Genomic DNA, 24,659 nt, shown 5'->3' on the forward strand with positions numbered 1-24,659 from the left:
GGTGTCGAAGCGGCCACTGCGCAGGCGTGGATGGAAACGGACACACAAACAAACAAAACCCACCACCCTGAGGCCTCTAGCTCTTCCCCGCCCACCTTTCCCTGGCTCGGGCTCTCCCTCCTCCCAGTCGCCGGGTTTTCCCCGCCCCCGTCAACGTCTGGGCACGTCCCCCTCGCGGCGCGGGCCACGCACTGTAGTGCTCTTAACCTCTGCCCGCCCGGCGCGGAGTTAGAGGCCGGGTCTGCGCGGGCCGCGCGCACTGTTGGTGGCGGGAGCCCGGGCCTGCAGCCCCGCCGGGCGGAGGATGACTTGCTACCGAGGCTTCCTGCTGGGCAGCTGTCGGCGTGTGGCAGGCGGCCGGGCGGCGGTGCTGAGGGGGCCGGGCGCGGGAGGCCCCGCCGCGCGGCCGCGGCTCTGCGGTGACGGCGGCGGCCGGCGACATCTGGGGCAGGGGCAGCTGCGCGAGCTGGCGGGCTGTGGCAGCCGCCCCGAAGGCGGCTTCCGCCCCTCGCGGGTGGTGGTGGTGGCCAAAACCACCCGGTATGAGTTCGAGCAGCAGCGGTACCGTTACGCGGAGCTCTCGGAGGAGGATCTGAAGCAGCTGGTGGGTCCCTGCGGCCCCCGCGGTTGTGTGTGGGCTCGACCCCGGCTTTGTGGTGTGGCGAGACCTCTCGGGATGACCCTTCTACCCCGGCGCCCTAAATGTCCAGCCTTCCCCGCTCGCTGCCTTCCATCCTTCTGGCTTCGCTCGTAGACCCCCGCCCTCTGTGTATGTTGGGGGGGGGGTCATTGAAACTGCAGAGACCCCCCCCAAGACGGGGAGGAAGACTTGGGGGGGGCAGGGGCTCCCAGTGGGAAGGGTTTGGGGATTCATTTGCGCCCTCGCTAGCCCCACTCCCTATTCTCCCTTTGGGGATTAGCAACAACAGCCCCGAGAAAGGTGGGCCAGTGGCTGAGGTCTGGACGCCCTGGAAACCGCTCCCCAAGCCTCCCCGAGAAAAAGGGCCCCCCCGGGCACCGCTGCGGGAAGTGGGAGAGAGGACGAAGGTACCGCGGACACACCCCCTTTTACTCTGCAGGACTGCTAGGCCTGGGATACTCCAGAAAGCCGGTCTGGGCGAGCCTTTTCCGTGATGGAACGTGGTCGTCAGACAAGGTTCTAGCAGCTTGTTTTAAAAGCACACGTGTTTTGAGTTCAGAGGTTAGCAAGGGAGAAAATTTGACTTTGTGTTATTAAGTAGAAAGGGCAGGACAGAAGGCAGGTGAATCTGGCAATTATGGAATAAAGAGCCTACGTCTATAACATAGTATCTCCACAAGAGACTGTATTTGGTACAGATAGTAACATGTTTGCAGAAGTATATAAATCCATCCAAGAAAAAGCCCTGAATATCTTCTCTCTTCCCTCTCCTTTTGAAACTTCTGAACCCATGCTCCCTATCCACCAACTCTAGGAAAAGGGGAGTGAAGATGCTACCATGAACAATATGGAAATCTCTAATTGTTGATACTGTGGCCCCAAAGGTTCTGGAGTTATACATGCTTATAACCATAATCTTGTAGAATTCTGTGTAAGAGTGGACAGCTTGTTTTAAACTTCTGGTATGGTTTGTAATCTTCAGATTTTTTTGTAATATTTTGCAGAGGTATCAAAATGAAATTGTAAATCCTCACTGCTTAAATATAGAGTCTGTTTTCAGCATTAAACTTCTTGATTCTTCAATGAGTTAATTGAGCAAGGGTCCCTATTTTCCTTTAATGGAGGTGCTAGGTGCAGGTGTGTTTCCTCTCATTTAGTGTTTGAAGATGTAGCGATTTATAGAAGACAACTGTATCATTTTAAAAAGTAAATCAGTTAATTTGAGTAGGAAGTTGGAGTAGTTATGTTTTGTCAGGGAGTGAAATTGGGGATGAGGCAGGGAATAATTTCAGAGGCAAGCACATTGTTTCTGTTCTGGGAAAGAGGTGTGTCCCTTGGATTGTACTCCCAGTTTTGCAAGATCTACTTTTTAGAAATTGTCAAACATATGTATAAAAATGTTTTCTATACAATTTTATCAAAGCCTCTCGCAGCAGTTTAAAGTAGTACACTCCATTGGCATGTTTGGAGTGTGGGATTGGGAGTTAGGAGCTTGGGGTTCTAGGCCCAGTTTGTGTGGTTAACTTCCTATTAGTCTTTTTAACTTCTCTGGGCCTCATGCATGAAAATGATACCTTTTTGTAGTACTGTCAGGTTTTAAAAGTGCTTTCACCTAGTTCAGTATATGAAACAGTAGGCTGGACTAGATAGCCTCTATAGGCTCTTTTTCGTGCTGGCATTTTGAAACTCTGGATGATTTTTCAAGGCCTCAAGAAGATGAGTGTCCTCTAAATTAGGTTAATTCTGGGACCTCTGAATTAGATTGCCACTAATCAAAACATTTTAAATGTAGGCAGATCAATAAGTCTTTAGAAATTGAACTACATAGTGTACCCACTATGGGTATCTAAAGAGAAATCTCTAATAGGTAAATATTTGTCTATTGCTAGGTAATGCTGTTTGGGAGAAGAAAACTTAGCGTTAAAACTTCTGTACTATAGAACACATGGTTTTGTAATCTCAAGGCAGTGAAATAGTCGTTGTCATTTCAGTTACATTATATTGGATTAGTTCCTTACTGATTTGAGTTTACCATTTACATTAAAGCCAGTATTCAGAATGGAATAGCAGTAGATGGAGTTGAGGCCAAATATGGGGCTGTGTAAAGTTTTTCTAAAATGGGACTCTGTAGTAGGACTGATAAGCTGGCCAATATTGTTTGCTGTTTTGCTGGGGTAAAAGATACTAAGATATATGAATAATGTGAATTGAGTACAAAAGAAAGTGGCCATGTGCTTACTTTAGTCTCTGGCACCTTACCTCTGGTGTCTATAGTGTCATGGTAACCTGAAGTTTTATACCAGAGGGTTCTCTTTTGTTGTGGAGGTGGTGGTTTTGTTGCAGAATAGGTCTCTGTTAGGTTGTTAAAATGCAAATAGAAGATGAAGGATGGAGTGCCAGTATAATCTTATACCCCAAAGCCTCATGGGTTACTTAAGTAGAAGAAATACTTCTTAGTTGATAAAGCGTGTACAAAATAGGGTTAAATCTTTGAATCTTGGTCTTTCCCTTTTATTGGTGGCATTGCTTTATTTTTAATTCGTGCAGTGATGTTTCCTGTGAATTTCTGGTGTAGGATTTTACCTCTGCTGGCTCATTACTGTGCCACTCAACAAATTAGATCTTTAGATGAATCAAAGATGATTGGAAAGGGTTTTGCCATTGTAAACATGCCTTATTGGCCAAAGAGAAGGTTTTATTGAAAACTATTTTAATATATACTAAATGAGACATTAACAATTTCCACCCTTCTCTCCCTCCACCGCAACTCCCTTTAATGGTTGCCTTATTTATTTATTTATTTATTTAAGTTTGGGTGCGTGTATGGGTGCGTGTGTGTGCATGCATAAGCAGAGGAGGGGCAGAGAGAGAAGCAAAGAGAGCATCTCAAGCAGGCTCTGCTCTCCAGGAATTGTGAGATCATGACTTGAGCTGGAACCAAGAGTCACTTAACCAACCTAGCCACCCCTGAAGGCACTCCTAGTTGTTGTTTTTTAATCTTTATAATGGGATGGAATAATTTCATTTAGCAGTCCCTTTATTACTGGATTAAATTATTCATAGTTATTACCTTCCTAACATATTTGGGAAATCCTAGCACCTTGGATTTTGTTTCCCTTAACAGTGTTTCCTGCAGTGATGGTGTAGCTTAGGTTGTGGTTCTTGGGCAGGTAATACTTTTGCCACCTGGTGTGCAATGAATGTAGTGTATATGAATATTTATCAAATTAAAGAACATGATCTGGAGTACCTCCAGGGCTTTCTAACAGAGTCTCACTCCTCTCAAATCTTTCAGATACAGGCACCAGAGTGGTCTATCTAAAGTGAACATCTGGCCAGTTTACTCCTCTGCTTAGAACTACTCAAAAGCTCCCCATAACCTGTAGAGTCACCTAGGAAGTTTGTTAAAATGCAGATGCCTGAACCTTTGCACCCCAAGATTCTGATTCAGTTTGTGGATACTCCAGACTCTGCCTTTATCAACCACACACCCTTAAGGTTGTTGGCTCTGTCCAGGGGACTTCATTTTTAATAAGCTCTCCAGGTTTGCAGGTGGTCCCCAGGTCACATTTTGAGAAACACTGCTCTATGGGAACCTTCATGATCCTTACTTAGTATGCCAAACAAGGCCCTTCATGAACTGGCTCCTGTATGCCTTTTGAGCTTTATTTCTAATCAGTTTTTGTCTCGAACTTCATTTTACACTAATTTCAAACTGTTTTAATTTTCATTAGGTGCTGTGCTGATTTAATTTTATGTATTTATGGATTAGTGCATTAAAATGTTCAAAATGTAAAAGATACAGAAGGCTATACAATGAAAAGTCTCTTATTCTTGTTACTGGGCACTGTGTTTTTGTCCCTGGAAGTAGCCAGTGTTATCAGTTCCTTGTGTTTCCTTCCAGAAATAATCCATACATACAAATCAACACAATGAAATATTATTTTTCTTTGTCCCACCCCTTTTTACTTAGTGATAACATACTATTTAAGCTATTCTGCACCTTGTTCTTTCTTTAAAATAGTATGTGTGGGAGTCCATTGTGTGCATGTCTTAATTTATTAAAATAGATTCTGTAATGGGGGTGCCTGGGGGGCTCATTCTGTTAGGCTTCTGATTTTGGCTCAGGTCATGATCTCAGATTTGTGAGTTTGAGCCCCACATTGGTCTCGCTGCTGTCAGTGCAGAGCCCACTTTGGATCTTCTGTCCACCCTCCCCACCCATGTCTCTACCCCTCCCCTGCTTGCATGCATGCACACTCTCTCTCCCTACCCCCCCAAAAATAAACATTAAAATACATTCTGTAGTGAATAACGTGTGTGTTAATTTATGTATGTGTGAACCAGGCTCTAAGATAAATACCTAAAAGTGGAATTGCTGAGTCAAAAGGCATGTACATTTGAAATTTTAATGGGTATTGCTAAATTTCTTCCCTTCAAGACTGTACCAATGTATACCTTCCCCAGCAATGGATGAAAGTTACCGTTATTCCACAAGAAGTTTATCACATTTTGGAGTTTTACCAAGCTGGGAGGTGAAAAAATGGTATTTCAGGGTGGTTTGATTTGTATCTGTTAGTGTCTTTTCCTCTGCAGCCTATTTTAGAGTGAATATTTCTCTTTCCTCTAACCAAATTCCTTTGAGGTCAAGCTCCAGATGTTACTGTCATAGGAAGCCTTCCTTTGTAACCTTGCTGTGCCCCTCTTTGGCCACAAAGTTGTGTTAGGTACTCTTCACTGTATCTTCCCAATACTTACACATTTGAGCTTTCCACGTTTGAGTATAATCTGATTATTTTCTTCTCTAGACTTCAGGGCAAAGACTGCATCTTATTCATCATCCTCTCCACCTTCCCATCCCCACCAAAAAAGGTAGTAAAACGTTTGTCTTTTTAAAAGTTATTTTTAGTTCTTTTCTCTTGGAGGCTTCCAGTCCAGAGCCGTATTTCCAGCTATCATTCTTCCGGAAGACATTAGCTGCTGAAATCTTAAGATAGAGGTTACCAACATGAGTTTCCTGGAAGAGGCTTCATGTGTTAAACATGAGCTGAAACAAAACAGGATTTTTATTTGACCATGGGATTTTGGGAGGGGGACAGAAAAATGTGTCAAATTTTGTGCGATACAACTTGGAAAATAGAGACTTACAGTACACTCCTTCCCATAAATATTTGTCGTTAAATGGGAGACCCAGAAAGATGTAAAAGGGCTGAATATTACAGTAGCTGAAATTCCACCACTAACGTAATCATTGACCAGTGTGCTTTAGAGCCCTGATTTTCAGGCTTTTCTTATCAGGATTACCTAGGGGAGGTTTTCAAAACTACAAATATGTGGCCAGCCATGAGACTGTAAACAACATAATTTCTTACTGTGATCCCTTTTCCTGTGTTTTTAATTATATGAATTAAGTTTTGAGTAAAAAAGTGTTTATCAATGCACATTAGTATCTTCTTAGCTAGTAAGGTGTAAGTTAACTTTATTTTTCGCTATCACTGATCTTTGTAATACGTAATAGGTGTATTTCAAAATATCACCAAATGTGCCAGTTATTTCATGCCTTAGGAAAGTTCATTATATATGATGTGGATTGTGCAGGAGATTAGACCAACCTCCATAAGACATTTGCATTCAAGGAGAGGTTAGTCAATTGGATTTCTTCTTCCTACCTGCAAGTTGGTAGAATTAGGACATAGGAACAGAATAGTTCTTGGCCTGTGTAACTTAATCATTAAAATGAGGCTTAGTGCCCTAATGAGCATTTACATTTCCCAAGGAGGAGTGAAATCTATAGCTAATGTAGGGTTGTTAGGAGTCTCTAGTGGACAAGTCTTGGATTAAGAGCAGGGGCGCCTTGGGTGGCTCAGTCTTGGATCTGAAGGGGCGTCTGGGTGGCTCAGTCGGTTAGGCGTCCGACTTCAGTTCAGGTCATGATCTCACAGTCTGTGAGTTCGAGCCCCACGTCGGGCTCTGGACTGACAGCTTGGAGCCTGGAGCCTGCTTCGGATTCTGTGTCTCCCTCTCTGTCTGCACCTCCCTTGCTTGTGCTCTCTCTCTTTCTCTGCCTCTCAAAAATAAACATTAAAAAAAAAACTAAAAAAAAAAAAACCAGGAGATCTGAGTTTGGATACTGGCACCAATCTATTAGCTTTGTAAACTGGATCAAGTAACCTAACCTCTTTCTATTTATCAGTCTCTGACTTTGAAATAGGTACAGTGTCTGTTTTTCCTTGTTTACATAATTTTTAGGAAGAGCAAATTGATTGATAATTTACATAATTTAAAGCAGCATAATTAGGATTTTTAGCCACAATAATGATCATTATGTAAATGTCACCATTACTTACTAAATTTTGCACCTAAAATGGTACTGATTTGGTCACTTCAAAATAGGTTCCTTTGTAAAACAGATGGCTAAAGTAACTGAAGACTTATTGAATTTAACTTTTGCTCATTTTTTTTTTTTAAGCCCATTTCTTGGAGGAAGTGATAGTTTTGAATTGTTTACTTTCTTCTAAGAAGTATTTTTGTGGGGTGCCTGGGTGACTCAGTTGGTTGAGTGTCCAACTCTTTATTTTGGCTCAGGTCATGATTCCAGGGTTGTGAGATCGAGTCCCGTGTTGGGTTCTGTGCTGAGTGTGGAACCTGCTTAAGATTCTCGCTCTCTCCCTCTACCCCTGTCCCCTGTTGTACTCTCTCTCTCTCTCAAAAAAAGTATTTTTGTAGTGGAGAAAATAATTATAAAAATTATGGTCTTTAAAAATAAGATCTAAAAATATGTTTAAAAATAAAACTTGCTTACAGTGTCACTATTGCCAACATTCATGAAGTTTGTTGGTTAATTTGTTTAAAGTGTCACCCGTTCATTGAGCACTTGCTAGGTTCTGGGGAACCACAGGTGAATAAAAGGGTTCCCAAATGTATGGAGAAAATATTTTAAATTGTGTTATAACTGTAAGTGGTCCACGGGAATACAGAGAAGGGAGGGAGTAATTTGGGAAAGGTAAGAATGAAAGAGAAAAAGATGACCTTTGCATTTTTTCAACTTTTAAGTAGACTTGCTAGTTATCTTTTTAAAGTTTAGACTTTCAGTTATGAAATGTTTTTACCACATAGAAAACTTTCAAAATAGACCCCTGTATATCCAGCTACTGAGACTTAACAGATACTAATATTTTGCCACATTTGCTTGAGATACTTACAAAAAAATTTTTTTTTAATATTTATTTTTGAGAGAGAGAGACAGAGTGTGAGCAGGCGAGGGGCAGAGAGAAGGGGAGACACAGAATCCAGAGCAGGCTCCAGACTCTGAGCTGTCAGCAAAGAGCCTGACACAGGGCTCGAACCCACAAGCCATGAGAACATGACCTGAGCTGAAGTCAGACCTTTAACCAACTGAGCCACCCAGGTGCCCCAATGCCAGAGATATTTTTAAAGGGAATGTTATAACTAAAGCCTTATCATTCCAACTTTTTCCCTCCCTGTGTCCCTAGAGGTAACCACTAGCCTGAAGTTGTTAAATATATATATATATATATATATATATATATATATACACATACATATCTTTTTCATGCATATGTTATACATTTATTAATGTGACCATGCCCATAAAAAGTGTATTGTGTGTCTTAAAGTTACATCAGTAATATATTCTTTAAATTGTATACCTGTTCTTTAGAAATTTGCTTTTCTTATTCACTATTGGTTTGAAACTTCTCTATTTTGATATATGTTAATTCATTTTAAGTGCTGTCAAGTATTACACTGTTTGGATAATGAGGTTGTTTCTAGTTTTTTCTATTAAAAAATGCAATTAGAAGTACAAATAATATTTCCATAAGCACTGAACATCTCCCTGATACCCCATGTTCTCATTAGCACTTGGTGGACTTTATTATTTTTGCCAATATGATGAGAGTGAAATGAGATCCTTTAAGTTTAGGGTATTTTAATTAAATATTAAAGAATAAGGAAGAATTTATATGTCAAGGGTAGAGAACGGTACTAATGAGACAGTGGAGAAGTTAATCTTTGCCAGCCAAAAGAACTGAGATATTTCTGACTGTAATCTACAGTTGGAAAATTTTACATATGACTCACTAAGTACATATACTCGTATTTGAAATAAAAGGTAATATGAAACAACTGAGCAGTTGCATGTAGTAGAGTTTATTCTTAATACCAGTGCTGCTTGTGATCAATAAATTGATGTGACAGCCATTTTAAGGGCAGTTTGAAAATCATTGTTCAAGAGTGAGTATATAGAAGGGAAACAGGTAGGCTGGACCTTATCAGGGTATTAAATGTCATGTGCAGGAGTTTGCTTTATGTCCTAGTCATTTTCAGTGTTTTTTAGCAATAGAATACAACTGTCAGTCCTGTTCTCTTTCCCCACAAGAGGAGTGGAGGGTCAGTTTTTCTGAGATGTTAGCATTCTGGGCCTAGTATGAAAGCAGGCTTCTGGTAGTGGTGGTCAGGTTGGAGGACTGGGAAATAAAGACTTTTAAAGGAAGCAGTTAGAAATTCTGGAGGCAGGCTATTGGGTGACACCAGATAAGAGCTGATGTTGCCCAGAACTCAAGCAGTGGCAGCATGACTGTGGACAGATTGGACAGACAGTTTACAGGTACGATTGTTGTTCTTCACCACTGACTGACTGTGGAGATTGAGCGTGAGGGAAGAATTAAAGGTGACGCCTGCGTTTATTCTGTTGCTTATATAAATGTAAGTATCATTAACTGGTATACGGGACTGAGAAGAGCAAATTTGAAGGAGGAATATGTAATCAGATTTAGATGGTTGTGGGGAAAGGTACCTGATCTACCAATGGGGGAGTATAAATGCTCACATTGAAAATTTGAGCCGAAAGCTTAAAGGAAAGATGGGAGCTAACAGTGTATATTTCATAGTTGCCAGTGTATACTTGGGCCATCAAGTCCTGCAGCAGGGAGGTAACTCCAAGAACACGAAGTGGGAGCAGGTAAGAAAGTCAGAGATGGAACCTTGAGCAATCCCAATGTATGAGGGAATGGGTAAACAGGATAAAAAGAGGAAGGCAGAAGTAGGAAGAGAATTATGGGGAAAGTAAAGGTGAGTGCCTGGGAGGAAGGCTAAGTGAAACTGAAATGATCTAAGATAAATGCCAAATATAGCTGGAGAAATATTTAGGGTTCACTGTACCAGGCCTGATCATGCTAAGTGGAATAGTTTACTTTCTAGCTGTTGACTAGGTGTTTCTCATCAGTGTAAGGCAGTTTTGAGTTAACAGTGTACCATTTAGTTAAGTGGGTACTCTTTTTAAGAGTGCTTCAATTCTGCCTAGTGAGTTTACATACCAAACAAACAGGTCATTGTCTCAAAAAGTTTGTGTATTTCTTATGCGTTAAATTTGAAAAGACTATTTCCTTCCCTTACTGAGCTTTCCTGTGACTTATTACAGAGAGTAGAAAGTAGTAACATTCAGCTGACTAGTAAAATAAGTTAAAAATTTGTTTCGTAATAAACTCAGTTTAGGTCAAGTAAAAATATCTATGATACTTTAATAAAAGCAGTTGGATCATTTAGGAAATAACCTATCACATCTAACTTTAATGTGGACAAATTTTTGTTGGTTTAGAATCCATTTTTCCGTTCATGCTTTGTTGTATTTTAACTTTCAGGCTACTTGGGCAGAAGTGATGTTCGCTTTTGGAAATTTTGTAGGAGAAACTCTTTTTGCTTGTTTGTTATTTTTTTAATGCTTATTATTTAATGTTTATTTTTGAGAGAGATAGAGTGTGAGTGGGGCAGGGGCAGAGAGAGGGGGAGACACAGAATCTGAAGCAGGCTCCAGGCCGCGAGCTGTTGGCACAGACCCTGACGTGGGACTTGAACCCACTAACCACGAGATCATGACCTGAGCTGACATCGGATGCTTAACTGACTGAGACACTCAGACGCCCCACAATATGCTTTTTAATTCTGGCATTCACTCTACTGGACAAATTTCCTACTTGATTAAATGGATGTTCATTGAAGATATTTCTAAACTTCTCTCTCAACATTTTATTTACTTTTATTTTATTTAGAAGACATATACTTTAAAAGGAGAATATTAATGGTACGGTAGTAACATTATAAAATGTCACTCCAATGGACTAGGAAAGATAATTCTTGAATGATATATGTCTTTATATCTAAATGTTATCCAATTTCAGTGAGCTAACCAGTCCTTTGTTTGGATTGTGTGGGGTAAATTCCAAATAGAGTTCATAAATCTGAACAGAAGAGAGCTGCAAATCCAAGTGGAGTAAAGGTCATCTAACTGCCTTCTAAAATATTAGAAGATTAGTTTATCTTTGGTCTTCGAGTAGCCGTATGCAATGTGTTAAAAATCCATTTAAAAAATTGGTTGTAAAGTAAGCAAAAAAAATTTTTTTAATGCTTATTTATTTTTGAGACAGAGCACGAGTGGGTTGGGGCAGAGAGAGAGGGAGACACAGAATCCTAAGCAGACTCCAGGCTCTGAGCTGTCAGCACAGAGCCCAATACGGGGCTTGAACTCACGAACTGTGAGATCGTGACCTGTGTTGAAGTCGGACGCTCAACGGACTGAACCACTCAGGTGCCCCAAATAGGCAAATTTTGAGATCTTGTTAACTACGTAATTCAGGAAACTTAATGCTGTATTTGGTATTGAAACCAAATTATAGTTTTCTGAAGTCAGGCTTTCTAGTTCAGTTTAAACTTGTAGTCCTACAAATATACCTTCAAAAAAAGATCTTTCGGTTTTTACATAGGGTTTTTTAAAGAGAGATGTTATACTGTGTACTATATGACATGTAATAAGACAGAATTTGTTTTATTTTGATATAGCTTGCATTGAAAGGCTCTAGCTACAGTGGACTGCTTGAACGGCATCATATTCACACCAAAAATGTAGAGCATATTCTAGATAGTTTACGGTGAGTCATTGGGATTGGATCTTGGATGGGCTTTTGTATTCAGGACTTTTAATTTTTATTTTTACTAGAAGATGATCCTGTGATCTTTAGTAAAGATTTCCATTATAAAATAATTTTCAGAAAATTATATCGTGGTTAATGGAGTTGACATTGTAGTGTTTCTAAGGAAATTTTTGTACTCTGAAAATTTCACAGATTTTCAGTTAATATTTGGTCTGAGAAGTGCGTTTTCCACAGAGACAATTCTGTATACATTATGCTTGAACTGTGTATGTTATGTTTTTTTAAACAATACTAGATTATATGGGTGTTCATTAAAATATTATTTGAATGTCTGAATATCATAGAAACTTCAGTTAATTCAATTAATGCAGTCAGTGAACAAGTTTATATAAGAGAATCAGTGTGAGAACATGCAAAGTAGAAAGTATTTTAGTTACTGTTTCAGCGTCTGACAACTGAATGAATATTTTGGATTTAAAGTAATGACTATTTTGTTTTATAATTAAAAGTCTCTCAAGATGTGACTCTTCTAGGACATTTTTGTATTAATGAATTTTAGCATCAGGAATAGAGAAAATGAATTGAAATTCTCATTTATCAATATTGCTATTTGTCAGGGACTGTAACAACATGTTTTTAAAGCATGTAAAGATTTGGGATCATTATTAACTTTCAGTTTACTCTTGTGCATCTTGACTTACCATAGTTAATTGGCTGTTGTAATTAAAATGAAGCTAAGCTTGCAAAGCTAAACATAAATTTGTTTATAAAACAAGTTTATTTTACATCATTGTAATAATTTGCCTCTCAGAAAACATCCTTTAAGTTATTAGTGGAAATTTTATGTAATGTTTACTTTCTTATCTTAGGAATGAGGGAATTGAGGTTCGCCTAGTAAAGAGGAGAGAATATGATGAAGAAATTGTTCGATGGGCAGATGCTGTCATAGCTGCAGGAGGTAATAGTTTTACAGAGGGAAAGATTGGAATACAGAAATGCTCTTTAATATACATTTCCAGATACCCTGTAGTCTAGCTGTGTTGAAGGCTTCAGAATCCTACCACAAGATGCATTTTTAGATTTTTAGGATAAGATTTAAAAAGATCTGCTATATGTAACATTTTGCTTTTTTAGTGAATGATGTTATTGTGAGGTTCCGTGTATATTAAAGGTATATTTAACTTCAAATATGATTCAAAGAATGAGTTGTAACTGTATTTTGGTTTAGTTATACTAGTCTTAAAAAAAAGTTGAAATTATTTAAGAGTTTAACAGGATTAGATAAATTTCATCCCACTCTGACTCTCATATACTTATACCTATTTTTTCCTGAGCTTTATTATTAAGTTAGTGAACATTCTTTCTAAAGCTTTAAATTGATAGCATTTATTAGAAAAATCTACACCGGACACTTTGTTAGATATATTCTCATTAAAATATTTTATGAGTTTGGATTGATGTTATGACAGAAAGAAAAAGAATTGGCTAATAGAAGTGATAGGATTAGAGCAGTAGTTCCCAACTGGAGGCTACTACTGGGCTCTAGCATGTAGAGGCCATGGATACTGCTGAACATCCTGTTATGCACAGGACAGCCCCCCACAACAAAGAATTATCTGGCTTAAAATGTCAGTCTTGCCACTGTTGAGAAATCCTGGGTTAGGGCTGGTGGGTAGAAAGGCAGTGGAGAGGCCTCTGGTGGTCAACAGGATGGGGTGGGAGTGAGATTGTTAAAATAAAAGTACTTGTGTTCAGAATGATGTTAAAAACTAGTTTTGTAACAAATCTGGTTATGTAGGTGATGGCACGATGCTTCTGGCAGCAAGTAAAGTCTTGGACAGACTTAAACCAGTTATTGGAGTAAACACTGATCCAGAACGGTAAGGAAAAACACATTCTCTTTATTTGCTCTGTGTGTGTGTGTGTGTGTGTGTGTGTGTGTTGTACATACAGTTATACTTTGCTCTGCTTAGTATCTATTTCTGATAAATCTTAAATTTTGGAAGGTCTTTATTTCCTCTACCGTAGTCACATTGCTGTGCTCTGTTGCTGCAGAGAGTTTACTGTGGTGCATGATGTTTAAGTGAAAGCATCATTGTTCCTGGTTATCATGAATATTAGAACCATGTTCCAAAAACATTTTAGAGATGAAATTCAGGCACGTAGAATTCATTTCTACTTTTAGTACAATTTTTCTTCTTTAGTACAAGTTGTTTCCAAGGATCTAGCTCTTGCTTATAGCTCAGGCATGAGAAATATATATGCATTTAGCTGCCATTGGTGGTAGAAAATTATGATATGGGATGGACAGGTCCTCACATTTGACTTCCCAGGTAGTCTGGGAGTAGGATCTGTGGCAGGATAGACCTGAGCCCTTGACCTACGTGAGTATTGGTGTCCTTCAGTATTGCTGAAGAGGGATGAGTTAATGTCCTATCTTCTACTTTTTTTATGTCTCTCATCTCCATTCCTGGTTATATCTCCACTGATTTTCTGGGTGACTTCATCAATTTAATGAAGAGACCAAACCCTGTCATCACTTCTTTTTTTCTTTCCTCAGCTTCACTGACATTTAGCATCATTCTATTCCAGCCACCCACAGTATGACCATACCTGGACTTGATGATCATCTAGAATTGCCCCATCTCGCAAATCTTAATTCCACTCTGACCACAGTCTCCTATCTTTAATAGCAGTCTTATTCCCTCAATTCTGCTAAGTCTGCCCTTTGGTTTTCAGTGCATTGAACCCCTCTATTTTCTTCAATTAATTTTCCCTCACTTCATTCACTTGCTTGACAAATTTCGTAGACATTTTGTACCATTGTCTTTCTGCTCAATCCTACCTCTGTCATTCATCCTTTTTATTCCTCCATCAGCACTGCTGAGGCCATCTGGGTAAAAAAACTAGAAACTTAAGCTTCGTGGCCTAGTTTGCACCCCAACTTACTTCCAATTTGTAGTTTCTAGCACTTAGAACTGGACCCAAAATTTTCTGTGTGGCTCAGGTCCTCTCTCTTCCCCATTCTGTGTGGTAGCTTCTTCAAGCTATTTAACTTGTATGTATTCCCTCCTTTCCCTACCCTTCCTCCTCAGCATTAGCCTTCTTCTTTACCTGATAGAGGAAATGGAAGTCATTGGATAAGAACTTCTTTACCTTTTCCCTGGCTTAAAATAAAAACCTTGTTCTGTTCCCTTTCTTTCCTTTTCTCCCTTTGCACGTGGTTCCTCTTAGGCTAAAACCTTGCTCAAGACTGTCATCTTTTAAGAAAATTTAATAAATTCTTTACCCTGTGCCTTTCTCTTGATTATTATTCTTTTTCTTCCTCTTTACCCCCAAGTTTGGTATCTCCACTTACTTACTTCAGTTGTTTTTAAACCTTTGCTAGCTTTTCTGGATTTGCTCCCACCAGTTCATTGACATTCTTTTTGTCTTACTAGTGATGTCCTGGTTATTGAACTTACTGGACATTTTAGTCCTTGTCTAACTTGATTTCTGGGAAATTTTTGGTGCTGACTTCTCCTTTAATGCATCTGTACTTCTTTGGCACTTATGACTGCCATTCTCCCCCCTGCCCCTTCTTCCTATCCTGATGGCTACTACTTTGTGTCTTTTGAAGGATGTTATATTTTAGTCACTGCTTAAATAGTGGTGTTTTTATATATTACCCTCTGGGCCATCTTTCTCTCACTCCTTTTTTTTTTTTAATTTTTGATAGAGACAGAGTACAAGTGGGGGAGGGGAAGAGAGAGAAGGAAACACAGAATCCGAAGCAGGCTCCAGGCTCTGAGCTGTCATCACAGAGCCCGACCTGGGGTTCAAACTCACTGCGAGACCATGAACTGAATTTGGACACTCAACCGACTGAGCCACCCAGGCGCCCCTCTCTTTCACTCTTTATAATGTCTCCAGAATAGCTGATTAATATCTCTGGTTGAACTTAGATCGTGGACTCCAAAATATTTATATCTAACATTGATCTTGTTTCCACTCTTACCCGTATTTATATTCTCTTCCCACTGCAGCCACAGTGACTTCTCTGCTCCAAATCTTATGGTGGCTCCCTTATCTAACTCAGAGTACAATCTAATTCTTTATTCTGGCTAGGGTGACCAACTCATCCTGGTTTGCCAAGGACTTTTCTAGTTTTAGCACCAAAAGTTCTATGTCCTGGGAAAATTGTCAGTCCCAGGCAAACTGGAACAGTTGGTCTCCTTCGCTGTGATATGTAAGACACTATGTTTTCTGGTTACTGATTATTCTTTGTCCTTTTCTCCTGTTATTTTTCTCTTATTTGAGCCATTCTACCCTCTACTTGAATGTATCCATTGGCATTAAAAATGTAACATGTCTGAGTGCCTGGCTGGCTCAGTCCGTAGAGCATGTGGCTTTTTTTTTTTTTTTTAATGTTTATCTTTGAGAGAGAGAGAGAGAGAGAGACAGAAAGAAAGAGAGGGAAGGAGGAAGGGAAAGAGAGGGAGACAGAGAATCCTGAGCAGGCTCTGCACCATCAGTGTGGAGTCTGACATGGGGCTCGAACTCATGAACGGTGTGATCATGACCTGAGCTGAAATCAAGAGTCGGGTACTTAACCAACTGACCCACCCAGGTGCCCCATGTGAGTCTTAATCTCAGAGTTGTGAGTTTAAGCCTCACATTGGGTATGGAGCCTATTTAAAAAAAAAAAAAAAAAGGTTCATTTGCAGGCATGTTACTTATCTCCTTTGCCCTTCCCTACCATACTTGATGAATGGAGTCATAACCTGTGCTAAAGCTGTGACCACCTGTCCTTCATCCACCCCCCACCCCCACCCCATCCCCACCTTACCACACTGGTCTATGGATCTAATTCTGAGTTCTTGGGATCTTACCTTTGAGTCCATCTCTTGCCATCGTCACTGGTAATGAACACCGTGTAGGCGTTTATAGTTTGTTGTTTAAATTACCACAGTAGCTCCCAGTCTTGCTCTTTCCAACCCATCCATTACACTTTGTCTTCATGTTACTCCAAAGTACAAATAGTGTATCCACTCCTAAATTAGAGTCTTTTAGGCTTTCCCATGAGTTTTAGGATACATTGGAAATTCCTTAGTATAATAGTATGATCTTTCACCATCTGTTGCCTATTTGCTTTTTAGTTTAATCTATCCTCATTTATTGTATGCTCTTCAGTAAAAAACAAAACAACAACAAAAACAACACCTCTAGGAACAGCCTAGGATTCTTCCTAAGGCTGTTTCTTTTTTTTTTTTTTTTTGAATCGCATCTTTTCTCCTAGTTTTGTTGAGATATAATTGACATGCAGACTGCATAAATTTAAGGTGTAACACATAATGACTTATACATAATGTGAAATGATTGCTACAGTAAATTTACTTATCTCATATAGACATGAAAAAAAAGGGCTTTTTTTCTGTGATGAGAACTCTTAGGATCTACTCTTTTAATAACTTTCAGATATACTATACAGCAGTGTTAACTGTAGTCATCCTGTTGTCCATTACATCCCCAGTACTTACGGTCTTATAAGTGGAAGTTTGTACCTTTGACCATCCTCACCAGTTCCTCTACTGCCCACTCTGACGGCCGTTCTTAAGTGCAAATGTTCGATCTGAGTGTCTGCTGACACCATGGGTGGAGGCTTTTCCTCTGGTGAGGAGCTTTGCTGATATTTAAGACAGTAGGATTTGAAAGAATAAGTGAAAGAGTTCTCCAAAAGGCCCATATTCTTTTCATGTCTATATATGCGCTTTTGTCCAGAATGCCCTTATACCACATACTGAGTTGTGTAGTTGTATAATTGTTCATTCATGACTCTGGTGCATCTTGTGGGCTCTGACTATAATTCCCTGTAGAGAATGCTTATCCTTTCATATCGTTTTCTGCTTGGTTGTTTGTCTCCTTCATTAGACTATACATTTCTTGAGCATAGGACTTTGTATTTTAATTTTTCTGTTGCTTTTATAGTATTATACATAGTCCATAGACAGTAAACCTTTGAACTGAATGATTAATTAAATGCTTTTAGGGAATAGGGCTAGGACCCCAACCTAGCTGAGTAAAAATTTCTTGAGCATAAGTTATTGAGATCATTGGTTCAGTAAATATTTTTTTGACTGCTTTCAGTGTTAATGCATGTATATTTTAGAAATTCTTATGGCATATTTTTATATTGTTAAGAGATTCTTTAGTGGTCACATTTCATACAGTTTGTTGAGACATATTTTCCTTTAAAAACCTGGCTTAATAGTCATAAGCTTGTGGAGATTTTGAAACTGGTAAACAGACACTACTGCTTCTCTAATTTCTACCTAGAATAATAGGCTTTAGAAGTCCTTTGGTTTCTCTTCTTGTCTATAGGCGAGAAATGTATTAAGCCTCCTAGCTTGTTCGGTAATTCAGGTTGTCTGACTTCTGTTTCTTAAGCACTGTGGTGACTCACAAGCCTTAATCCTAGAATTTAATATTCAACTTAAATTTCCTTTCCTCTATTAGTTATCAAATGCTCCATAACAAATCAAACCAGAACTTAAAGGCTTAAGTAGTAAAAATCATTTATTATCTCTCCTGGTTTCCGTGTATCTGGAATTCAGGAGTGGCTTGGATGGGTGGTTTGGCTTGAGATCTTTCCTCATAAGGTTATAGTTACATGTCAGGTGGGGCTGCAGGCACTTGGAGGCTTGACTTGGGCTCGGAGATACCCTTCTAAGATGGTTCACTCATATGGTCATTCACATGTAAATTAAATATATAACTTCGGTTTGTCTCGTTTGTATTCTGCAATCATCTACTGAACTTTTAAATAATAATGACATTTGAATGCTTAATAATTAAAATAGGGTATACGACATATAGTAGCTAGCCTACAAGATAGCTGCCTAGCATTTACACCTTTATGTGGTTACCTCGCCCCTTCTGTATTCAATCAGGACTGGCCTATGGAATATGGTATGACAGTGTGTAGATTCTAAGGCCAGGTCATAAATGGTATTCCAGCTTCTGTTTTGGTCTTTTGGATTGTACATTCTGGGGTAAGTCAGCCAGCATGATGTGAAGATAGTCAAGCAGCCCTATGGAGAGGCTCACATGCAGAAGAATTGAGGTGTCTTGCCAATAGCTCACACAATTTGCCAGCCCTGTGAGTGAGCCACACTGAAAATGAATCCTTCAGGCCAAGTCAGACCTTCAGATGCTCACAGCCCTAGCTGATATCTGACTATAACCTCATGAGAGATTGTTCTCTCTAGGATGTTTTAGACCTCCAGTTGACCCTAGCTGGTATTGTTCTATCAAATGACTGTTGACACCTTTTATATACTTAGCACTATGTAAAGTGTTGCAGGGAGTATAGAAATTAAAGGCAAGGCCTAAGTGTCTTAATTTCAGTGTTGATCCACTCAGATAAAGAAATTGACTAGTCACAACTTTGTAAAAAGGTTTTTCTCTGCTCTTCACACTTAATGTAGTTATTATGAAGAGTTTGTTTTGCAAAGCCTACTCTCAATATTTCCTTCAAGATCAACGCATCATGTAATGATGATTGAGCTTTCTGGATACCTTTTCTCATGTTAGGTGCCATATTATCTCATCTTTCTATAGCAACTATAGGCAATCTTAACACTTTGTAATTTGCAGTTTTTTAAAAAAAATTGTCTCTGCATCAAGCTCTTTTTTTTTTTAATGTTTATTTTTGAGAGAAAGAGTGGGAGAGGGACAAAAAGAGAGGGAGACATAGAATCTAAAGTAGTCTCTAGGCTCCGAGCTGTCAGCACAGAGTCTGACATAGGACTCGAACTCATGAACCACAAGATCATGACCTGAGCCAAAGTCAGACACTCAACCAACTGAGCAACCCAGGCACCCCATACATCAAGCTTTTAACGCCTTGAAAAGGAGTTAATTCTTCTATATTTTTTTAATAAATGAAGGATTGCATTGGATTAAGCTTTATGATTTCTCTTTATGACTTGGAATATCTTAAATGACATTTAAAAGATTTATGGTTCACTTTTGAACCATAAATAGTTTGATTCCTCAGAATAACCTTTTGAGATTGGTGGTTCTATCACCCTTTTAGAGATGAGGAAGCTGATGCTAAAATGACTTGCCTAAAGTTAATAGATAAATATTATAAAAGTAGGATGCAAATGTCACTATACCATCAGATAATTTTATAGGGAAATGAATCAGTGGCACATTTGCTGTTATTTTTTAGTTTCACTGTAATGTGGAAACTTAAGTAGTTTTGTGTATCATGGCATTAAAGCTGTATGTAAAATCACTTTGGTCTTTCTGTTTGGTCTTTCTGTCTTATTGAAAATACAGAAAACTTTGTAGCAAAAAAATGAAGTATAGAATAAAAATTTACAAAATTTTATGTCTGATTTTTATAGCTTAGTGATACCTTTTGAATTAATTTTTTTTTTCCTCTTTCTTCCCTTTACACCACTCCAAATCTCTTAAAATAAAGGTCTGAGGGTCATTTATGTCTTCCTGTTCGATATACACATTCCTTTCCAGAAGCCTTACAGAAGTTCTATCGTGGTGAGTTCAGGTAGGAATTTCTTACAGTTGTTTTACAAATAATGTTAATAAATATGTGCTATTAAAAATGCTATTGAACAGTACAAGTTGGATAATATTTGGCTTAGTCTGTAGTTACAACAGTAACCATAAAAAGTAATAAACTAGCTGAGTCACAAACATCTCTACCTTACTTTCTTCTAGTCCAGGTGGAACTTTCCAGAAACCCTGACAAGTGCCCTTGGCCTGTAACATAATTGCACGTGGAGGGGTTTTCTCCATCAGTGAGATAGAGGCCACATTTTTACTTTTTAAACCTGGTTCTGTGTTCTTAGCAGTTTGGTAGAAAGATAGTTAAAACTGTTGGCTAAAATTAAGTGTTCAAATTCTGAGATTTTATATTTTTTATCCTCATCTCCCATCCGGAATGGCTGAGGGTTGGATTTACTCCACTATGCTGAAGGTTCCTGATGTCTTTATTTTACATATTAAGTGTATCTTAAGCAGGGGGATGTTTTTTCATATTTTTTTTCACTTACTGTGTTCGGAGGCCAGGCTGTCCTGAAAAAAGAAGGATGGGGGGAGGAGCTGAGATGGGGTTGGTGATGATAATAGAGTGAGCCAAGTTGGACTGCTTTTTTATTTCCTGATTTAGACTAGATTTTTATTGTTGGAGAAAGCTTTTTCTCTGTTTTTTGTGAAATTGTATTAAGTCTTCTTGACTTGTGGAATCATTAATAATGATTCCAGTTTCTATTGATTTCAGAAGTTTGGCACCTCTACAGATGACCAGTTTATAGCTACCAAATGGGAGTATATTTTTATATGCTAATCTAGCAGAATCTGTCCCACTAACTTTTTGACACATCAGTTTTTGGTTTTGAAATTAATTTTACCTGATTTTTTTTCCTTTTATCAAAAATGTTTAAGTTTTAGGTATAATCTTAAATGTTACAATATTTGTCATTGGTTTCTTTTTTATTATTAAAAAAAATCATCATTACAGAATTTTAAGGGAGGGAATTTTGTCTAATCTGACCACCAGAACACAGTATTATTTTAATTTCAGAGTGCTTTCTTTTCTTCATGTTATGTTTTTGTATGAGCAAAATGCAACTATATCTAACTCAGTGTCTTAGATTTAATGGATATATGATAAAGAATTTGGCTTTAATTCAGATATGTGTGAGATTCTATATAAATACATTAGATATTTCTGTTATAATTGAGAGACCTAATCTCTAAATTGGTCTTTGAGTAGGAACCTGTGGGTTTTGGATGTTTCTGGTATAATTTGTTCATGGGATAACTAGTTTTTAATATTTTTATTTTTTTAATTTGGTGAAATTATATCTAATTCTAAAAATACTTTATTCTATCTTAAATTAATTTGATTTTCCTTCACTCTTCTAAGGTGGTTATGGAGGCAACGAATCAGATTGTACCTTGAAGGGACTGGCATAAACCCTGTTCCCGTGGACCTTCACGAACAGCAGCTGAGTTTGAATCAACATAGCAGAGCCTTCAACATTGAAAGAGTCCATGATGAAAGTAGGTGGATTGGGAATTAGATGTGTTTGGAGCAATATTTAACTTCGAGTTCCTTTGATTTCTAATTTCTAGAAGTAATAATTTATAATTATTTGAGGATTTTAGTGCCACTGACCATACTTAAGAAAATACAGTGAACTACTTCAGGTGTAAAATTTAATGACTAGATACTGAAATAAGAAGTAAGCATATTTCCAGAAGAAATGTTATCTAGGATTGAAAACTTGTTGATTATGGAAGGACTATAAATGTCTAAGAGAATAGTTGATATTTAAGGACAGATTCTTGGCCTTAATCTTTGAAATGTCAAAAAGGAAAAAGAAAGCAGTAGAAATAAAACGAGCTAGTATGTAGATTTCATCATAATTATACACTTGTATAGTTGTATTTAAATGTATTCACCACAGTTATGCTCATTGATTTAAAACCTTTTTGTTGAGAAATTTTGCATCTTAGCCTTAAGATTTGTGTTTCAATCTCTGTAAACTGCTAAGAGAATATTAGCATAAGGTGATATGCAGTTTTTTGTTATGAGTGTTCAGGTGAATTCTCAGTTGTGAGTTAATTTGTGGGTTATAATTTAACCATATTTTCCCACTTTTTCCAGTAACTATAAGATTTTTATGATATGAGAAGATCCCAAGAGATATACTAGATATCTACGGACTCCAGGAAAAGATATTTTTTTGTCCTGTGTTTCATTTCTTGGCTAAACTTACCAGGAAAAGCTACCTTTAAATATCTGTTTTGTCTCTGTCTTGTCGTGGTACCTGATGTTTATTTATGGTCATTGTTCTCAGAGTTTTTCATGGTGATTTAAAGCTTTTTATTTTTCAGTTTATTTATTTATTTTGAGAGAGGGAGACAGAGTGCGAGCAGGAGAGGGGCAAAGAGAGGGAGACTCCCAAGCAGGCTTCCATCATCAGCACACAGAGCTTGCACAGGGCTTGAAGTCACAAAACCATGAGATTGTGACCTGAGCCAAAATCAAGAGTGGGATGTGTAACCAATTGAGCCCCCAAGGCACCCCCCATGGTGATTTATAGGTTTATATAGGTTAGGATATTCTTAAACTATGTGTTCATGTCATGTTTTAAAGATGCTCCCCCCACCCAATCATATGCATATGGATTTCTATTACTGTTTTTCAAAGACTGCAGTAAGATTTAAATTTTTAACTAAAAGTTTTACTTTATCCCTCACCAAAAGAAGTTATTGCTACCACCAGAGATGTTTAAGATTTGGCTCTGAAATTCACCAACTACATTATAGGAAAGCTATAGATTGATATTCAGAGATTCATTGCTCAGATTCCTGTCTCAGATTTACCGTTTAGTTTGTAAAACTAAATATATATAGAAACAAAATCACATAGTTATTAACTAAGTAACATCCAGGATGTTCACATCTGATTAATGTTTTTCTAGAAAAAGAAGATAAAATGTTCAAAATAAAAAAAACACAAGAGAATTTCTCAAAATGTAGGCACCATTCTTTGAATTGAAAGGACTCACAAGTAATGGTAACAGATTTCAAACCAAGGTATGTCAGAATATTAGGGATGAAACAAAGCTCCTGAAAGCTTCCAGAGAGGAAGTGGTGGGTGATTGTGGCTGAAGTAGGTTATTTTATATATAAAGAATCTGGAATCAGAATAGTTTCAGAATTCTCAATAGTAACACTGGAAATGACTATGCTTATTGTAATAATTATTTTTGTTAGAAGCAATTATATGATATTTACCTGTATCTAGGCACTATTTTAGAGGGCTTTTTTGTTGAGTTTTGTTATTTTTATAGCTTTATGAGAAAAAATTTAGGAAGATTTCAAATTGTATCTCATTTTTTTCTATTTAAATTCTCAGCAAGTTGGTAGGGAACATTTCTTAGGAGGCTGCCATTAGGAATTTTGAAATATTGGAGTAGATTTGAGAGTATAAATATGCTACCATGTTTTATCCTGGATTTAGCTTTCTAATAATATATTTATATTTATGTGGTTTTTTTTTAAATTTAAATTCAAATTAGTTAACATCAGTATAGTCTTGGCTTCAGGAGTAGAACTCAGTGATTCATCTCTTACATAGGATACCCAGTACTCATGCCAAAAAGTGCCCTCTTTAATGCCAATCACCCATTTAACCCATCCCCCTGCCCACCTCCCCTCCAGCAACCCTCAGTTTGTTCTGTGTATTTTAGAGTCTCTTATGGTTTGCCTCCCTCTCTGTTTATATCTTATTTTTCCTTCCCATCCCGTATGTTCATCTGTCGAGTTTCTCAAATGCCACATGAGTGAAATCATATACCTGTCTTTCTTTCACTGACTTATTTCGCTTAGCATAATACCCTCTAGTTCCATCCATGTTGTCTGTTGTAAATTAAAAAAAATTTTTTTTTAGAGAGAGCATGAGTGGAGGAGAGGGGCAGAGGGAGAGCGAGAGAGAGAGTGAGAGCGAGAGAGAGAAAGAGAGACAGAATCCTAAGCAAGCTCCACACTCAGCACAGAGCTCTGTGCCAGGCTTGATTTCATGACCCTGGGTTCATGACCTGAACCAAAATCAAGAGTCAGATGCTCAACTGACTGAGCCACCCAGGCTCCCCTAGCTTTCTAATTTAGAACCAAAGATTACAGAGGAAAAAAAAAAAAATTCTAGTGTTGTGTGTGTTTAACTTTTCAGCTTAAGAAAAATCTATCCTTTATTGGATTGTATTTATGTACAAGTTGTTAAAGGATATGTTCAAGGGAAGGTAGGGTTGGTATATTATTATTTTTAAAATTTTTCATCACCTTAATTAGTAACTTTATTTGCAAGTCTAGTTGTATTAATTTGGATAAGTGAATTGATTTGATAAATAATCCCAGATTCTCAGTGGCTTAACATATTGAAAGTTTATTTCTATTTCATGTCACTGTCAACTGGGTGTTGAAGAACTTCCAAACAGTGCCTCCTACCATCTTCTAAGGCCTCTGAGTTTTCTATTGGATCCTCTGTAGCT

The 24,659-nt window shown here is 38.2% G+C and overlaps 1 protein-coding gene across 1 annotated transcript in view; it reads left to right on the plus strand.

Moving 5' to 3' along the window:
• The first annotated feature begins 40 nt into the window (after positions 1-40).
• Positions 41-24,659, plus strand: part of NADK2 (NAD kinase 2, mitochondrial) — a 48,694-nt gene continuing 24,075 nt past the window's right edge. The window contains exons 1-6 of the mRNA XM_047867202.1: positions 41-604; positions 11,498-11,586; positions 12,459-12,547; positions 13,388-13,469; positions 20,060-20,143; positions 21,527-21,663. Of these exons, the coding sequence (XP_047723158.1) occupies positions 305-604; positions 11,498-11,586; positions 12,459-12,547; positions 13,388-13,469; positions 20,060-20,143; positions 21,527-21,663 (781 nt within the window). The 5' untranslated portion in view covers positions 41-304. The remainder of the gene's footprint in view (positions 605-11,497; positions 11,587-12,458; positions 12,548-13,387; positions 13,470-20,059; positions 20,144-21,526; positions 21,664-24,659) is intronic.

Source organism: Prionailurus viverrinus, chromosome A1 (genome assembly GCF_022837055.1).
Source record: "Prionailurus viverrinus isolate Anna chromosome A1, UM_Priviv_1.0, whole genome shotgun sequence".
NCBI lineage: Eukaryota > Metazoa > Chordata > Mammalia > Carnivora > Felidae > Prionailurus > Prionailurus viverrinus.